The sequence below is a fragment of the Phoxinus phoxinus genome (genome assembly GCF_949152265.1).
Source record: "Phoxinus phoxinus genome assembly, chromosome: 24".
Lineage (NCBI taxonomy): Eukaryota > Metazoa > Chordata > Actinopteri > Cypriniformes > Leuciscidae > Phoxinus > Phoxinus phoxinus.
In genome coordinates, this window is record NC_136899.1 from 19,953,256 (window position 1) to 19,972,554 (window position 19,299).

Consider the following 19,299-nt stretch of genomic DNA (forward strand, 5'->3'; position numbering starts at 1 on the left):
GTTCTTTTTTCCCGCAAATTTTATTATTGCTATTTCTTCTTGCCCATCATGTTTGTTTACTCTAAAGTTTTTACTTTCTGTAGTGAATAATTGACTGGGGTTTGAGACTTCTTCATCACCATAATAGAGCAAAAAAAATTGCACATTGATTGTGTGATATCTACTGGCTTGCCTTTATGGTTTAAAATGGAAATATTTCCAATATTGTGCGAAAAAAAATTCTATCAACAATTGCTCGCAAAATGATGGAGCTGTCTTGGTCACATCCTGGCACTCCACACAATATAGTAGGAACAAAACTGTTAAATCTACTGTATGTTTTATTTTTATTTTTTATTATTATTCTTTTGACCTCATTTTGTGTGATCTACAAACAAAAAAAAGCAAATATTTTGTTTTCTCTCAGGTTTATAATGAGCTGAGAGTGTGGAAATTATGACAGTATTCTTCTTTTTTTTTCTGAACGATTACTTAAATTTTTTAATTTGCTTTGCTTTATAACTTACATCCTGGCTTACACTTTTCAGAATGCAATGAGCGAAATCAAGTTTTTGAATCAAGCATTTGCTCTCATCTGCTTGTGGATAGTTTTTTCAAATCTTAGTCTGCTGTCATATGAACAAACAACCACTAAGAAATACCTCAGAGAAATGTGGGTTTCCACATCGTGTCACCAAACAAGACAAACTAGGATGTTTTCTTCCTCTTTTGCTTCTTATCATTGCATAGGACTAGATGTTTCCTCACAGTAATTAGGATGTTTATTTGTGTAACGTATGCAGAAGAAGCCACAGGCATGTGTGTGGATGGAGATCTGCACTCCACGTGCAGACAATCTGGGTGGAATCGTTGGATATCTTCCAATTTGAGCTGTGTATAAACAGCTTTATGAGATCAGCGCTCTTACTGCCTTTAAAATGTGTTTGAAAGAATGACACAATGTTTGTATGTGTTTGTTGACTTTTGCTTTAAAGCTGTACACCCCAGAATATATTTGACTCATTTGCCATCATTCCTCTCACCCTTAAACGAGATGTGTAAGGTGTTGAGCAGAGGGAAAATTCACATATTGCGCCATTTTTACTAAACCGTTTTGTCATTTTAGTTTTTGTTTGTTTGTTTGTTAGTTTGTTTTTGCGCGCAAACACTGCATTTCATTATAGAATGCACCAAATTCAGCAATTTCAGTTAACAAGACACTACAACCCACAAAAAGCTGGTTGTAAACAGGTTTATTGGAAAACCATCTCCTATCCATATGTGACATAAAAAGTTAATTGTGTTTAATATAAAATGTTATCATAAATATAAAGTAATGTATAAATAAAAATGTTTTTTTTTTACAAATATTTATACAATATATTTGTTAAAATATGTGGGCCCCGCCCACTGTGAAAACTCTCTTCTCTCTCTTCTATGATTATGGAAGTTTAGAATTTGATGTTAAACCAATTTCCAAGTTCCACAAGGAAAAGGTTGGGAACACCCTCAAGAAAACACTCACTCACTTGTTTCCACCACTGTATGGTTGCATTTATTTGTATTAAAAGGGCAATTTCCCCTTGCAAATTGAGATCAGTTTTTTTGCTAAATTACATGATTTGTATTATACCTTAAAATGCATTTTTGGATACCTTTCTTGTAATGTGTGATATAGCTTTTTGTGAATGTAAAAGGTATGCAAAGTTCAAACACTGTAGGTGTAGCTGAGGCCTGTAAGAGTTTGATTCGTGTTTAACGACATGTCTAGAAGATGCTGTTTTCTCCGCTGCGAAAGCAAATCCACTTGGCATGCACTTATAAAGGAGGAGGGCCCAAGCTTGAGTTGATACGATAAAACCGACACCATCATTACTGTTCGTATCATTGTGTATCAAGTGCTGAGGAAGCTTCCGGAGCTGTAATACAGATATGGTAATGAGCATAGCGTTTCCAACATGTGCTGTAAGTGGTTAGACCAATCACAACAGACTAAGTCATCTGACCAATCAGAGCGGAGTAGGCTCTTGGAAAGGAGGGGTCTATAGAGACTGAATCTTTTATCAAACTGATTCAGACACTGTGAGAAAAGAGGTTATGCAGCAATATTATGAGAGAATTAAACCTATGTAAACCTATTGTAGGAGACCTTCAAAACAAAATTAGGAACCTTTAAAAAAAAATAGGCACTTTAAAACAATGCAAATAAACATATCAGCAGTCACAGATCATTCGTAGTGAGTTATCCCCATTGTGTTGTGCTTTAAGACTTTGCTACAGTTGAAAAAATATGCCGTAAAAATAAAAAAGTCAACATCTGTTCAAATATTTGTTTTCCTTTTCTATGAAAATACATGCCAGAGATATTTCATTTCATTTTGTTTTCTTGCCAATGTTTTGGGTGGTGTCCATGAGGACAGGGAATGGAGCAAGAGCACAAGCAAATAGAATTCTGCATGATTCTTGGAGGAGCAGTAAAACCCCACCTTGCGCTCTGGGTCCAGACTCGGTTTGGATGCACTCCAGACACCAACTCTAGTGTCTCCGCTGCTTTATTACACTAGTGCTGCCTGACTGCAGAAGATATGGAGAACGCTCGTAAATAAGAGAGCTCTGGGTTCCCAAAAACAATGTGCTTTTGGCTCTCCTGTCACACAAAAGCTTGGCTGCTGTCCTCAACCTCCGCTATATTTCTGCACCTGATTACAGATGAACAGGTCCAGTGTAGTGTTGTAATACTATACTTGTACTTTTTTTTTTTTTTTTTGGAATGTGTATTATGTATATTGTGTGCAGTATGCAGGATTTTGGCAAAATGTGATCGTGATTAATCGCATCTAACCATCTTAGAAAATCGCATCTTAGTTTTTGTTTATATAATACATGTATGAGACATATACATATGTAAATATAAATATACACACACACAATATATATATATATATTTTTTTTGTTTTTGTTTTTAGAGGCACCTTAGGCACATCATAATATCGATAGATATACCCCTGAATCGAATCGTAATTGATTCAATTCATCCACGATAGAGGAGGGGTGGAATTATGAGTCTTTACCGACAGTTTGAGAATCCAATGAGGTTACGAGGTTTAGCCACAAGCTCTTTTTAACACTTTCATTGGTTAAATAAAAGTGCACAACCCACAGACAGACATAAAGGGTAACCAATAGTAAATGATGATGGTATTTACATTTTCGGGTGAATTATCCACTTAAAACATTTAATATTTGATAAAATATGTGCAAACGGTCTAACTTTTTTTTTTTTTTCAAAATGATTTATTTTGACATTTTTATTGTTAGATACTGCGTTCTAGTGTTGTCACGATACCAACATTTCAGTAGTTGGTATATTACCAGTAAAATTTCACCATTCTCTGTACCAGTTTCAGCAAAAACTAATGAAACACATTATCTTTAACTATTTAACTACTTTATTTAATGTGGACAAAATTGCAGATAAACTCAAAATATCCAAACTTGGCCTATATATGTCTATCACCATGCTCTCTAGATATTGGTATCACCATTGGAAAAACTGTAAAGCTAATGCCAGACATGACTGGTCACTGATCTCTGTAATGGATTGATGTATTACCCAGATGTTTTGTGTTAAACTGAGGTGGCAGCTTGTGCAGCTTTATTGAGATGTGTGTAAGAAGTGGTTTGTAGGCAACAGACATAAGTGACAGCTCAGAGTGATGATGGGTAAAAACACACATTGGGTCACTGATCTTTTGGCTTGGTTTTTATACTGGATTTCAAATAAAATGACTTGCCATTTAGAATATACTGTATGAAACAAATATGTGAATATTAGGGTATATTTAGCCTACTTCCATTTCATATACGGTAAGTTCATGGATCTGAGTTTTCTCTGCACTGTCATAATACTATCATTTGCAAAGTAGTTCAGTTTTCTGTTCACAATAGTTTCTGTCAGTCAGATGAAAGATGGGCATTCATGTCTTTATTTTACACTTGTGCAGCATACCAAGTCCAATTCCTTATTCATTCCCTCTCTCCCTCCTCGGTCTGAGAGTGAGAGATAGAAAGAGAGAGTCAGTGTTGTGTTGTGCAGGAATTTGGCCCTGCTGTGTAATGTTGAGGGGAATCAAGGGAATGGGCGTCCTCCCAACCGCTGCCAAACAACATTATCCAACACAAAACAACAGGAGGGCCAGCTGCGCACGAGAGACTTTAGCCAAAATAACACACACAGAGACGGAAAAAAAGACAGAGGAAAGATTAGGTCAAATAGAGAGACTGGAAAATACTAGAGAAAATAATATAGAGCAGAGTTTGGCACAACTCATTGTATCAAATTTGTGCAATCAGCCAATCAAATTGGAGGTGGATATTATAAAGAGGTTAGGCTACCATTTTTGTATGCAAAAGTTATTTCACTGACTGTCTCAGGCTAAAGACCCCGGTCACTACCGGTCAACGTTTGGAATAATTACATGTTTATTTTTTTTGAGGGAAAGAAGTTTCAGTCGCACTTTAGATTAGGGTCCAATTATCACTATTAACTACAAGTTGTTCCTCAATAAACTCCTGATTACTGCTTAATTATAGTTAGTAAGTTAGTTGTTAAGTTTAGGTATTGGGTGGATTAAGGGATGTAGAATATGGTCATGCAGAATAAGGCTTTAATATGTGCTTAATACGTACAAATAATCAGCCAATTTCCTAATAGGTATGTTAATAAGCAACTAGTTAATAGTGAGAATTGGACCCTACATACAGTTTTATTTAAATACAATTTAAAATAACCACTTTCTATTTTAATATATTTAAAAATGTCATTTATTCCTGAATTTTTACTCCAGTGTTCAGTTTCACGTGATCCTTCAGAAATTATTGTAATATGCTCAGGAAACTTTTTTTTTTTAGTTTTGATGTTGAAAACGGTTGTACTGCTTAATATTTTGTGAAAACCGTGATTCACTACCTTTTAAAAGTTTGGGGGTAAGTAAGATAAAAGAAAATAAATGAATACCTAATTTCACCAAGGATATATTAAATTGTTAAAAAATGACAGTAAAGACATTTGCAATATTACAAAAGATTTCTATTTCAAATAAATGCTGTTCTTTTGAACTTACTATTTATCAAAGAATCATGAAAAAACATGTATTATGGTTTCCACAATAATAATAAGCAGCAAGAACTGTTTTCAACATGGATAAGAACAGTTATTTTAAATTGTAATTTACTGTAAAATACTGTATTTAATAAATGCAGCCTTGGTGAACATAAGACACTTCTTTCAAAATCTTTTAAAAACCTAATTATTCCAAACTTTTGATTGCTAGTGTACTTTAGGTAAAACCGAACAACGAATGCTTGTCATTTAGAACAAAATCAGGCTAAAACGAAGTTTTTTTTTTTTTTTTTTTTTTGATGAATGAAGAACTTCACTGATCATATCGGGGTCTATGTACAGTAGAGCAGAGCTGGGTATACTTGTGTAAATCAAGTGATTTCGGCAGTTCCCACTGAGCCTGGTTTTGGGTTGAACTCATTTTCTCCACAAACCCTAGAGCACTGTGTACCCGAAAACTCCCTGACACTCGTTCAACACAGTTTGCGGTTCAAGTGCAGATTGCCTACAGCGGATCAGACTTCGATTTCTCACAATAAGTCATATTGTGTGTTGACGCTGGCTGGGTTTTGAGGGTGAGTGTGGTTCAAGCTAAAACATCAGTCATTTACTGTATACACCTCACGCTGAAAGAAGAAAGAGCTCGGTAGACGAGAACACTGGGATATGAACTGCACTTTGGGGCTTTTAGTTTTATACTGTGATCTAGGGAGAAGCAAATGGCCGGTAAAAGCAGTGTGTTTGTTGTGGGAGCATTGTTCCTTATTCCTTATTGAGTTCATACATACTCACACAGACTAACAAAAGAGATTCCAGACGCTGAGGGGGCAACACAAACCTGTCCACACAAAGACGGTTTTCAGCATGCCCTCCTCTGCCCTCTATTGATGTGTTGAAGAAAAGCATGTTTGAATGAGTCACCCGAGGGACGGCAGAGAATTTGGCACAGAGGCTAGTGTGAAACATCATCGCACATGTGGACACATTCACATCAGAGTTGCAGCCGTTAGTCTCTAAACTATGAAAAGACACTTTAAAATTTATTCAGAAAATCATAATTTATAGTATGTACAACTCAGCATTCCAATTATTTTGCTGCGTTGCAGGTTTTAGTACATTTTAAATGACCTTTACACAGATATTGTGATTACCGTCCACAGCCCATTAGTCGATGGCTGTAATAGTGTAACTGTATCAGTGGGACATCCACCTCTCAGTAAAGCACAGCCATTAAACGTCTAGTCTTGGCAGCCTGATTCGATAGATGAGGATGAGCCATATCGTATTAAACAAAGCCTCACAGGAGATGCCAATAGTAATCAGATTGCATCACAAATCATATGTAATGGAATAAAATATTAACCTCCTGGTCTGGTACTGAGCCATTGATGGTATCTCATTACTAGAGCCCTCAATTGATCATATGAATCACTGCCCTCTACGGGATATGGATTAATATTCAGTATTGGGTAAACCAGGGCTACTCAGTCAAAAAGTCTTCTCTTTTTTTCTTTTTTTTTTTTGGACCACATGATGTTTTTTTCATCATTGTGGCAATTTATCGCAAAAGTCAGCATATCAAAATAAGTGTACTTTTTTTAAAGCATGTCAAAAGATTATTAAAGCCCCCCTGTGGTGAAAATAAAGCTTTTTAATGTTGTCTATATGTCTGTGGTGTTTTTAATTTGCTTTAAGACAAACCATGTGCAAATTCACAAGTCAACACCATTGCTGAGTATTTTCTCCGTAAAACTGCAGTGAACCAAAGACAGTCTCAAAAACACGGTTTGAAATCGCTGGTGTTTCTGACGTCACAAACTACCTTGTAACCAATCAGGTCAATGTGTGATCGTCAACTAGTGGATCTCTGAGCTGCTGTGAGTGAGTGGAGGCGGGGCTCATTTGCATATTCATAGAACTCTAGGGTGTAGAGTTACATTCAAGCAATTTTAAGGCATGAAACATTTGAACAAAAGTGCTCCTTTTAAACGTATATTTATAGTCATAAAAGTGTGCTCTTTAAGTACACTTAGGTGGCCTTTTATTTAATCAATATGATATTATCTGTAAGTTCATTTTGGTTTCTTGCCACTGTTTCGTTTGGCTTTCAGCTGAGACTGAAACTACTGTAGCAGTAGCATTTAATTCACTTAGACTGTATGAACTTCTGCAGAGCTGCTTTGTTGTACCTCTACTTGAATTGCAACTATTCCTGCATTTTGTGATGCCCTCACAGCTGTGTTTTATAAAGTGCTATATAAATACAATTGATTTGACATATAAACATTCATTTTGTAGAATTCAAAAACTATAAATAAGTTATAGTCAGAAACGAATGCATGTACACATACACACTCAGATGTATGTCAGAGCCAGAGCATGCTCAGTATGTTATGTGGCCAGTAAGGTATTACATCATTCAGTACATGGTGAAAATCTTCTGCATTACCTCACGTGCTTGTAGAGGGAGCCTGACACCACACATCAGTGTAACAGCATTACACACTGCTTTTTGTGTGTGGCTATATGTTAGTGCAAGCACAAGTAAGATGTATCTGTTTGCATCAGTGATTTTGTGGGATTGGTGAATGTTTTTTTCTGCATTGCACTTTTCTGTGTTGATGTGGATTGAATTTTTCTGATCCCAAACTACTCTACATGTAGGTCAGCACATAATCTGTGTCCGTAGGATTCTGCAGAGTTTGAACAGCAGACATTTGCAAAGCTACACATCTCTTGCCGCTTGGGCGTTTGTTTGGTATTAATTCGGTTAGTCTCTGTTAAACATATTCCACAAGGGCTGCACAATTAATGGAAATAAATCAGATATTGTGAGCTTATCAAAGCTCAGAAACTGTGATTTAACAAAATTAATATTTACTCTGCGTGTTTCAGTGCAAAGTTTTTTTACTGTGTGTGAGCATACATTTTTAATATAACTATTATTTTATACTGTAAATTTATTTTACAGTAAAATAATGGTAATATTTCTTATTTTGTTTTTATTGTGTTCTATTCAAAATGATTATGATTATTATATATCCATATTGATATATAATCATACATTTTGGCCAAATTGTGCAGCCCTACATGCACATTAAACCTCGAAAAAATATATATCTTAATTTTTATGAGAACAATCGCAAATAGATTTTTCCGTGCAGCCCTACATTCCACAGAATTATACAGATTTTCCTCCTTCATTGAAAATTATGAAAACGTTCAGATTCCTTGTTGGTCTATGCAAGCTGATAATTCATTATGTTGGTTTGTCGCAGTTGTCCCAGAGATGATGCACTTTTTAAAAAGCTTTGTTATGCTGTTTCTATGTATAATGGAGTAAGATTTTTACTGTTGACAACATGTCCAAAAGTAACGGACGAGTTAGCTGATAAATGTTTACGACTCACAATATGGTGTGCAGCATCAGCATTGGATATTGCATATTAATCAGTGCTGTGTGTCATAATGTAGGCGTTCAGTCATCATTTGTAGCTGCAGTGCTTCAGACAGCACACATACTTAGTGTATCCCTACAGGCATGCGGCTGTCAGCATGATCTAGCCCCGTCAAATATGTGCATAGTACACACACTCTCACACACGTAGGCATGCGCATATCTTATATTATCTTATGCTTTACTCAGATCAGATTATGAGAGATTCCCACAGAGGATTCCATGAGCATGACTAGAGCACAGTAGATTAACATGTGCTGTCTCGTTGTGCACTATAAGTCTGTGCGATATTACCGATTTCATTTGGAAAATGCACGAGAAAAAGAGAGGACATGACCAAGGCTTGACAAGGTTTTATTAGATATTCCAACATGAAAAATCATAGAATTTGTGAAAGTTCCCTGCTTGCTTTTTGTTTTTGATGACTCTCAAGTGACTCTCGCTCTTTGTCTCGTGCCATCAGGGAGACAGAGGAACAGACTGGAGCCAATGGACACCATCTTTGTCAAGCAGGTGAAAGAGGACGGCCCCGCACATGGAGCTGGACTCTGCACAGGTACTGGTTCTTGTACAAGTCTCGTGACATGTTTTAATGCCCGTATTTGATGTCCGTTATTCAAAATTAGGATGTTGCTAAATTACAGTTTAAGACCGTACATTTTTTTTGCAAATTGTTCTGATTGGTCCGTTGTAGGCCTATCACTATATCCGATTTTCACTAGATGATTATCTTGGCCAAAAGAATTCACAATAACGTTTTTATCACAATATCTATAGAAATTCTGGGGGGAAAAATATAAATTATAATATCAGTCAGATTCATCTTTAACTTTATTTTGTGTTTTCTCTCTTTTTTTGGCCAATGAATCACAATCTCAAAATACAACTATAGAGAAGTGGAGAGAGTGTTTGTAACCAAAAATGTTACATAAGCCCTGCAGACTGGGATGTCTAATGCCCTGTCCAAAAGCTTCCACACTGGCTAAATATTTTTGTGCAATATAATATCTGACCTTTGTTCGCAATGTACCACACTACATTGTCAAATTGAAAACATTTATTAAAGGACGAGTTCGGTATTTTACACTTAAAGCCCTGTTTTCAGATCGTTTCTGATGAAATAGAACGGTTAAGATTGAAATTTGGACACATGCTGCTGGCCCGAGAATTTTTGTTTTCTTTCGCTTTCCCCCCCACCTCCACAATGGCTGCATAAGTGCACAGGAATAATCCTTCCTAAAACGCATTAAACTTTCCTTTACAAGGACGTGAAACTCACCGAGTGGTCAGGGAACACCCCTGACCACTCGGTGAGTTTCACGTCTTTGTAAACGAAAGTTTAATGCGTTTTAGGAAGGATTATTCCTGTGCACCTATGCAGCCATTGTGGAGGTGGGGGGGAAGCGAGAGAAACCGAAAATTCTCGGGCCAGCAGCATGTGTCCAAATTTCAGTCTTAACCGTTCTATTTCATCAGAAACGATCTGAAAACAGGGCTTTAAGTGTAAAATACCGAACTTGTCCTTTAACAACATAATGTAACAATAACGTATATCGTCAGTCAATTGGAAACTTGAGCAAAATAACCTGCCATCTAGTTTCTCTTTTGTAACTGCAGTCTTCTTCACAGAAGATGACATTCAAGTTCACAACAGAACAAACAAACAGTTGTTGGTTTAACAGATAAATCTATGTTTTTGTGGTGGCTGCGAAGATGCCCTGCCATGCCATGTTAGTCGTGCTGCCAGTGGAAGAATATGAAACACGCACGTAGCAGAGCTTGCAAACTGTGGCTTTCTTGAAGCGCGAACGTTGTCAATATTACTCACTGGAAATCCAAAATACTTCCACACCGGCAACTTCAGTGAAAGAGGAGGGGGTTCAAGTTCTGTCGATGGGTCTCCTGCAGTTGCCATGCTATCTTTTGACCGGCTGTAGCTAAGTTAGAGGAGGTTGACTCCCAGCACTTCAACACGCGTGTTTTTTTCCGCTTCGCAAGTCGAACGGACGTGACATGGGGGCGTGGCAGCATCGACGATTACATTTTTTTATTCGAAGTTCGAGATTGTGACTTAATTTTGATTCGAAATCGTGAAACCCTTCATTATCATCAATACTAGTATATTGTGACACCCCTAGTCCGTTGTTTTAAAACTAACATTGGTGAGATTTTGAGACCAGGTGAGATTTTGTTTAAATTATTTATCTATTACACCGTCTTAAAGTTCCGCTATTATGGTTTTTCTGATATTACCTTTCATATACGTAGCGTATAAGAACCAATTCTGAACCGAGTCTTCAGTAATTCCAGCCTTATATCCTGCTCAAACCTACAAAGGTTTGTAACAAATTTGCATAATGCTAGCCTACGGTCTTCATTGGCTTCTTACAAACAACGTCTATTTTGACCGGTCCTCAAACACTGTAGTTGTAGCTGAGGTCTAGAAGAGGTTGGTTTTTGTTGTCGACACGTGGAGAAGACACTGTTTTCTTCGCTGTGAAAGCAAATCCACTTTGCATGCACTTCCAAAGAACGAGAACTCAAGCTCGAATTGATTCGGTAAAACTGACGTTGTTACTGTTCGTATCACTGTGTATCAAGTGCTGAGGAAGCCCCCGGAGCTGAAATACAGATATGGTAATAGGCTTTTCGCTTCCGACACGTGCTGTAAGCGGTAGACCAATTACAACAGAATAGTTAATCTGACCAATCAGAGCAGAGTAGGCTCTCAGAAAGGAGGGGTTTAGAGAGACGGAATCCTTTATCAAACCGTTTCAGACAGTATGAGAAAAGAGTAGATTCTGCAATTTATATGATGTATTACTTTTTGACCTTAGATGCATGGAAACCTGTTGTAGGAGAACAAAATTGGGGCACTTTAAAAATGCAACATCCAAATACATCCATCTGACACATACTGTATGTACACTAGCAAATATAAAAATAGCACAGATAGAGCACACATCCTGCTTGTCAGCCCCCTTAAGACACAAATCTGTGGTTAACTGATGCATGAAGGCATCACTACTAAACAGTTGGAGGTAAACCAGGCAAGAGGTCATACCATCAGCCAGCATCCAAAATGCATTGGCAGGACTTCCTCATAAGCAGCTGAAGTGTTATGTAAGTGTGATCAGTCTGGACCCAAAGAAACATTGAGAAGTTATTACTATGTTGGTCTCAGTGGACAGACTTTTGGGAGGGTCCAGGACACATGTTCCCACAATTATCCACAATATCTCGCTGCTGGCTCACTCTGATTGTTTTCCTGTGAATCTCATCTTCAGCACACATCGGTCAACATATCTGAGCAAACATACTTACTCTAGGGTTCTGAATTCCTGTCCAAATCTGTCAGTATTTTTACCAAAAAAAAAAAAAAATCTTTTTACATAACTGAACTATAGCATCTAGCTCTCTTTCTGTTTCTCCTTCCCACAGGGGATCGCATTGTGAAAGTCAACGGAGAAAGCATCATCGGGAAGACGTATTCCCAAGTAATCGCCCTTATCCAGAACAGGTAATGTTGCAGCTTGCACTGTTTGTTCCAACCCCTGGGGGTGGTGTAGCCTCATGCAGCAGTTAAGGATCTGACTTGGTACTGTAACTAGTTCTAGGTGTTGATTTTAACATAAATACAATTTTATATGATACTTAATCCAGGAATACTTGCTGCTCTGTATCCATATGCTCCCTTTTTGCTCATTTTGTGGGTTGATTATCCTGTTCCTGCTAAGTCTTCCAGATAAATCTCTTAATCCTTGAGGAAGTTTAATGAATATGCTCTTTATTGCATAATCGTATTTGGTATTAACACAGCTAGCAGTTCTTCCTTGTTCTTGAATATCATAAAAAGCACTGTACTCGTGACTGTATTCATGACTTTGTCTGAGATGTCAGTTTCAGTTTATTTTTTCAAAATGTTTCTTTGCAGTGACACATCTCTGGAGCTCTGCGTAATGCCAAAAGATGAAGACATTTTACAGCTGGTAGGTTTTATTTCTCATGGGTTCACTTGTCACACATCCAAAAAAAAAAATATTTTCTTGCGCAAACATAATTAATCTTCAGGCTTTCTCTTACCTTTGTATTGGCTAGTTAACCTTGATCAGTTAAACTTGTGAATTCTTATTTGAGATAGTAAAATGTTTATTATTTTTTATTTTGTGGCCTGTAATGTCCTTTCAAGTCTAACATTGTGTTGTGGTCAAAAGATGTGGCTTTTGAAGTTTTTGGCCGAAAAATGGATGAAATTACTTAAGCAAAAGGAATTGTTGAAAGGGAAGCAGAGCAGTGGAGACAGATGGCACCAGTTTGCGTAGGTGAAGATGCTCTTCCAGGCTGAGTTCAGTGATCCAGCGGAGCAGAGAAGCGTGATGGCGCCTGTGTGTGTGTGTGTGTGTGTGTGTGTGTGTGTGTGTGTGTGTGTGTGTGTGTGTGTGTGTGTGTGTGTGTGTGTGTGTGTGTGTGTGTGTGTGTGTGTGTGTGTGTGTGTGTGCTTATTTTGAATTTAGCTCAGAACTAGGGACGTAATGCCAACCCCATATCTGAGCACATTCCAGACGAAACTCCAAATCTGAGGCAGTTACATGCCAGCCACATAAACTCATCTTCCACTGTGGAGCCCTCGGGCACTTTCCGATTTGACAGTAATGAGTCCATCCAGAGTAGAGTTTAAGACTTAGGAATGACACTCATGCTTGTTATTTCAGCTAACAGGAAGCAGTTCTAGCAACAAGTTCTCTTCCAAAACCTACAGTCTTCTACTGTCTGCACAGGGATCTTCCCTCTAAGGAAGCTATGTTCCTCATAAGTGACTGATGTGAAACCCTACATACACTCAGCAAATCTGTATCACATACCAATAACGCTCCTCACAAGAATATATAAATTAACAATTGATCAGTAGAGATATATATCATATCACACAAACTTTTATTAGATTAAACAATTTTATGATGGTTACATTTAGATGTTATTTTTATCATTATTAGTAATTTAATGTCTTTTTTTTTCATAAAAACAACAACAAAAACAATAGTAATCCAAGATTAGGAATATGCTAATATTTTATCAACCCTTATAAACTTTGCAGTCATTTTTGGTCATCAAATACAAACCTCAAAATACATTGAATACCTCAAAGAAAACATGTTTATATTAATTTTTACATTACGGGGCTGTTGAATGTTGGAATAAGATTGGTTCACGAACATAAAGGCTTGCAATTATTTTCAGGGAAACGCACATCTGAAGTAGTTCCAGGCAGGTCTTGACCACATTATAGTTCCACATCACTTCGCCAAATGATTTTAGTTATTTCAAATGTCCTTACAGAGAACAACAGAAAAAGAACCAAAACCCAAAACAATTCAAAAGCTACATGGGATTAGATGCGTAAGAAATTAGTCCTACACACAAGAGCGTTTTAAGGACAAAAACCTGACAAATGTCTTAAAATACATCATCGGAACAATGTTATGAGGTGTGGTAACCGTAGTATATAAACAACACAATACTAATGTTTTAATTTGGGAAAAGTTCTGATATCTATATTTGGTGGAATGACCCTGAATTACAATCACAGATTTCATGAGTCTTGGAATGCTCTCTACCACATACATTTATGGTAAAAGCTGTAAAATTGCCTTAAATTATGCTGATGATAAGCTTTAGAAATTATGTATAAAACACAAAGAATGGGTGTAGGTGGAGTAGAGGCAGAAAAAAACGATCATATTATCATGTGTGCTTGGGAATCATAGGCAGAAGATATGTAATGGACTTCAGGGAACAGCAAGTACTGTATGCAAAGTAGTCAGCTGATCAGATCCAAAGCAGCACCTTGCAAAGTGCCTATTTTGACTGTGAAACTAACAGGTAAAGGACAAACTCATAGCAAGTATAGTTTTTTAAAAATGTCCATCCGTTTCATTTTTCATTCTTCCATTGCGCTGCATTAGCTACATTTCAATCCATGTTGCCAGATTATGTGTACTTTGTCAAAAATATTGGATAATATTTTCACTTTTTTGCTTGAGAAAATCATGAGAATATAATTTTTAGCAGTTTTATAATTTATTTTAGTTTTTAGATAGATATAGTGACAGGCCATCCCCTTGAAATCCTATGTGAAAGTGGTCGTAGAAGACACACCTGAGACCCGTATTACTCCCCGGTTTAAACAGCAGTGAGTCTTAGCTGAGTCTTGGACCACCTTATTAATATCAGGTGTAAACAGGTCCAAAGGGCATACAAACAACAGAAATAATAATCTGAAGCTGCCATTTGAAAGGAACAGAATTGTGCGGACAGTCACAGCACATCACAATAAAGCTTCTTTTTGGGCATTGATGGTTCCATAAAGAACCTTTGACATCCATGAAACCTTTCCATTACAAAAGAGTATTGATAGTAGAAATATTCTTAATTTTTTTTTTAAAGTGCTTATTTTAAGAAATGTTCACTAAAAGTTTATTTGGGGAAAACTTTTTGGAGCCTTTGTTTTTATGAGTGTGTTTAGGTGGAAAGGAGCCACATATGCAATGCATAAGAGAATGTTGGCTGACTGTGAGTTTGTGTGTAAAAGTTTTACTTGGTTTAAAGCTGTAGGAACACTCTGGAAAGAGCAGCAGTTGTCCCCCTCTGATCTCAACTGTGTCCTCCTCTGTCTGGTTCATCTCTGGTGTTGGACTGGCAGGCCTCCAGTAGTCTCTCTCTCTCTCTCTCTCTCTCTCTTTCTGCTGCAGTGTGTATTTATAGCGTGCTTTATCCTGCACTAGAATGACAGCAGCACTGTCTGGAATAGGGGCTGATTGCTTCTGGTGTACCTGTAGAGCTCTTGTCATCTTCCCTCACCGTTGCTCTTTTTTCCTGTTCTTTCTTCCTTTGTTTTTCCCGCTGTCAATCTAACCTTCCGGCTGCAGTTCTCCAGGGATATCACAGCTCTGGTAAGAAGGAGCTAAACCTGTCACTTGCTATCTCTCTTCTGTTATGTAAATTTGCTTTTGCGTTTGTTTCTTTGCATGAAAAGTGCATGTGTATTCCTTCTCCCTTTGTACCTGTAATGTCTGTTAAAATCCAGTCTCTACCTATCTTAAGAATGGCAAGCTAGAGTATATGCTTATTCAATCACACAACACGTTTTTCTTCTAATGTATTAAGCCATAAGGTTGCACCTTAAAATTGGTTGACTTCTGAGTCATCTATATTTCCATAGAAGAGGCGGAGCAGACAGAGGAAGAGAGAGAGGGAGGGACATGTCTATGTAACTCGACACTTCAGGTGTAGAGTCAAAAGTCCAGCTATCACGTCTGTACTCTCATTAATGCCTGAGCTCTATCATATGCACACTGAGACAGCTGAGGCAGAAATAACTTTATATATTAACCTGGGATAAGAAGACACATTGTAAATGTAGTAATTTCCTGAGCAGTATGTAGTATTTTGACCTTAAGGATTTTAGTTGGCTGTTGACTTTGTAAGATGATAACAGAGCAGCTACTAGCGTCTGTAGAGTGCTCGGTGAAAGGCTGCCCTCCTCTCACTTTCTCCTCTTGTCTGCGCACTGCTCTCTCTCCTCAGCTAAAGGTAGGTAAGCCTCTGCTACCTAATCCCTCCATGAGGTTAAAGGCATTTGAGCCTGGCTACTTGACCTTTTCCCCTCTCACTTTTCCTGGGATGCACTTGAACTTTAGAGAAAGACATCGGGGTCAACCTGCCCCCTGTAATTTACTATTTAAATAGTAAAGTAGTAAAATTTTTGACGTTTGATGCAACATTAACTATGTTTGTAATAATTATGCATTTCAGTATTTGTTTAGTGCATGTAGTGTTACTCATTCATTATATTTAATAAAAATGTCTCTTCTTTTCAGGCCTATTCTCAAGATGCGTACCTCAAAGGAAATGAGGCATATAGTGGAAATGCCCAGAACATCCCCGAACCGCCCCCAATATGTTACCCACGGATAGAGCCCAATGCCTTGGCCATGGCACAGGTGTCAGAGCCATCATGCTCTGCCGAGGCATCATTTGGAACCAGACAAGGAGGAAATCGATGCCACAAACCTGACATAGGCTGCCACATTGATATACCTGTATCTCCCCCTATCCCATCTCAAACCTCTCAGGTCCCCAAGACCCAAACTGTTGTGCATGTATTTAATGAGAACGTTAGGACAATGGTAGCATCACCTGAAACTACAGATCAAACTTCACATGTGGCCTGGGCTGGTCCCTGCCACAGGATGGAGGAGAATCAGAATGCGGCTTCAACAGACCCAAGCTTTAACAGGTCCAGAGCTCATGTCACTTCATCTCCAACTGGGGCAGCACAATCACCGCACAAACCCAAAAGAACTGCAGTGCCCACTGTGTTCTCTGACAAAACTGCACAGACTTGCATAGACATGAAGCCTGTATCTTCCCACAGACATACCTTTACCACAACAGCAGAAACTTTCCCATCAGCCACCTCTCCCACCCCTTACACACCATCTCCTCCACCAGCCACCCCTTCCCCCTGCTCTCCCCATCAGAATATTGACTGGAGGAACTACACCACCTACAAGGATTACATTGACAACAAACGGCTCTACATGTATGGCTCCCGGACTATTCAGGAACGCCTGGACAGTCTGCGAGCTGCATCCCCATCCAGTACAAGTGAATACAGCAAGCCGAAGAGCGCGTCAACAACAGCTACGCCCTCACGGGGCTTTTCTGGATCACAGCTGAGGCGGAGGAGCGCCTCACATGATCGGAGTTATCAGGTATCTACTCTGCTGCCTTTGCGTAGCGCTTCTCAGGAGAGGCTTGGTGGTTCAGAACAGACTGCTCTAGCACAGAATTGGCCCCGCAGTGCTTCCCAGGATGCCCTCCCGTCTGCCCCCACAGGTATGCTGAAAACCCGAGCATATTCTTGTGACTATCTGGGCAGACAGGATGAAAATGCAACATCCATGTTGGATAGGCAGGCATGCTGCAGAACTGAGACAGAAGATTGGTTACTCATGCACAGAGGGGATGAGGCAAGAGCAAGCAGGCAGTCTTCTTCCTTACGCATGGCGCCTCACAGAACACAGGGTGTATTTAGCCCAGACAGACGAGGGGGCAGTTACCCAGGGTTGCCTATCACCCCTCTCTTCAGCAGAGGTACGGATTCATTGCTTACCTCCAGAGCTGAAAGCCTGGGTAGCACATCTGCACCTTCCGTAAACAGACCCTCACTGCTGTCTGAGAAAAATTATGTCTCAGACCCTTCCACTGCTGCTGCTTCTTACATAGCTTCTGCCCTGGCCTCAATACAAGGCCACATCACTGGTAGTTCCAACACAGGCCCCATCAAAGACCAAAGAACACCGCTAACTGCCAACCACATGCCCCACAATGCAAAGCAGTCACAGCCTAGGGGGCGGGCTGACAGCCTTCAGGAGCCTGTCAGAGAGGTAGCCCGTGGACATCGCTCTTCTTCTTGTTCTGCCGTCACTAAGCCCAACAGAACAAAGCAACGTGGATCCAAGCCCATACTGACCAGTAATGGAACAGTTCCTCAGCAGCCTAGGTGCATAGAACCACAAACTCCCATTGAGAAGGTGGTGGAAGGCATCGAGGGTCCAAATGCCACTGTAGTAGTGGTTCGGAGGGAGAAGTCTGGATCTCAACCTATCCGTCACACTTCCTACATTCTGGCGGTGAATGAGACAGAGGCAGGGGCTGAACCACCTGCAGTCTCCAACACACGCTGGCTGCCTAACAATACCCCACGCGAAATGCACATGAGGAAACTAGGAGACCAGTGTAAAACCTCCTTTTCAAGCAACCTTGATGACACCCTGGACTCCATTCCCTTTATTGGTGAGAGGCTTTTTCAACTATACAAGATAACCACATATTCTGTTGCTATAGCAACTGTTCTGTCTACCCTGAAAGGAGATGAGTTTTGAAAATGTTAACATGTTTTTAATATATTTGTTGTTCCTTTACTTTCAAATACTTTTGTCCTGTAGTTCCAGCATCTTCAAAATTCATATACAAATGGATACTTTTACATATTCAAGGGGGTTTGCATATGCCAGTTAAATCTCTTTTGGCTGTTTGCTTGCTTAATTTTTGTGTAGGTAAAATGGTGTGTTAGTAGTGTGTTTAGCAAAGTGATTCTCAGAACATGTGTTCCTGCGGTATCTCTGTTTATAATATTAAGCTATGATGGGTGATGGGACACAGGGAAAAGACTTTGTCTCAACATTGACTGTTTTATATTATTCAGAGCTAAACATCTAACTAAACATCTGAACTTCATCTCCCTACTTTTTAGACAAGGCTGTCATTGTCTACTTCGTTGTGCTGCCACACTAGAACAGGTCTTGATGAATTTGTTTTTTTATTGCTCAGATAAATCATATAAAAGGCCACAGTGTTTCTTCATTCTTAGTGGGCCAGGCTTTGCATAGAGAGCTTTAGATCAATTGGTGTACAACAGTGAGGTTTTATGATGTTAACAGTAATAACAGAAGGATGAACAGCTCAACTCTATGTAAACAAAGTTGGCTTTAAAGAAGCACAGTGTTTTCTTAGGTGTATTTAGAGTCATTGGTCATCCTCACTATATTGGCCAATTTCTAGACATTACAGACATACAGATTCCTCAGGTATGTCCAACATGAAGACATTAGAATTTGCTGATTGGTCATCACAAATGAGTTGTGCTTCTCAAGATACAGTTCCATACTCAACCAGC

At 38.8% G+C, this 19,299-nt stretch overlaps 1 protein-coding gene across 4 annotated transcripts in view; it reads left to right on the forward strand.

Annotated features, from left to right (window-relative positions):
* arhgap21a (Rho GTPase activating protein 21a) overlaps positions 1-19,299 on the forward strand; it is a 102,140-nt gene that overhangs the window by 59,170 nt on the left and 23,671 nt on the right. For 2 of the 4 annotated variants that reach the window (XM_079602708.1, XM_079602706.1), the window contains 5 exons: positions 9,022-9,114; positions 12,000-12,078; positions 12,493-12,547; positions 15,485-15,508; positions 16,436-18,416. In XM_079602708.1, coding sequence (XP_079458834.1) covers positions 9,022-9,114; positions 12,000-12,078; positions 12,493-12,547; positions 15,485-15,508; positions 16,436-18,416 — 2,232 coding nt within the window. Of the gene's footprint in view, positions 1-9,021; positions 9,115-11,999; positions 12,079-12,492; positions 12,548-15,484; positions 15,509-15,866; positions 16,149-16,435; positions 18,417-19,299 lie in introns of those variants that run through there. The other 2 variants (XM_079602707.1, XM_079602709.1) reach the window with 2 other exon arrangements.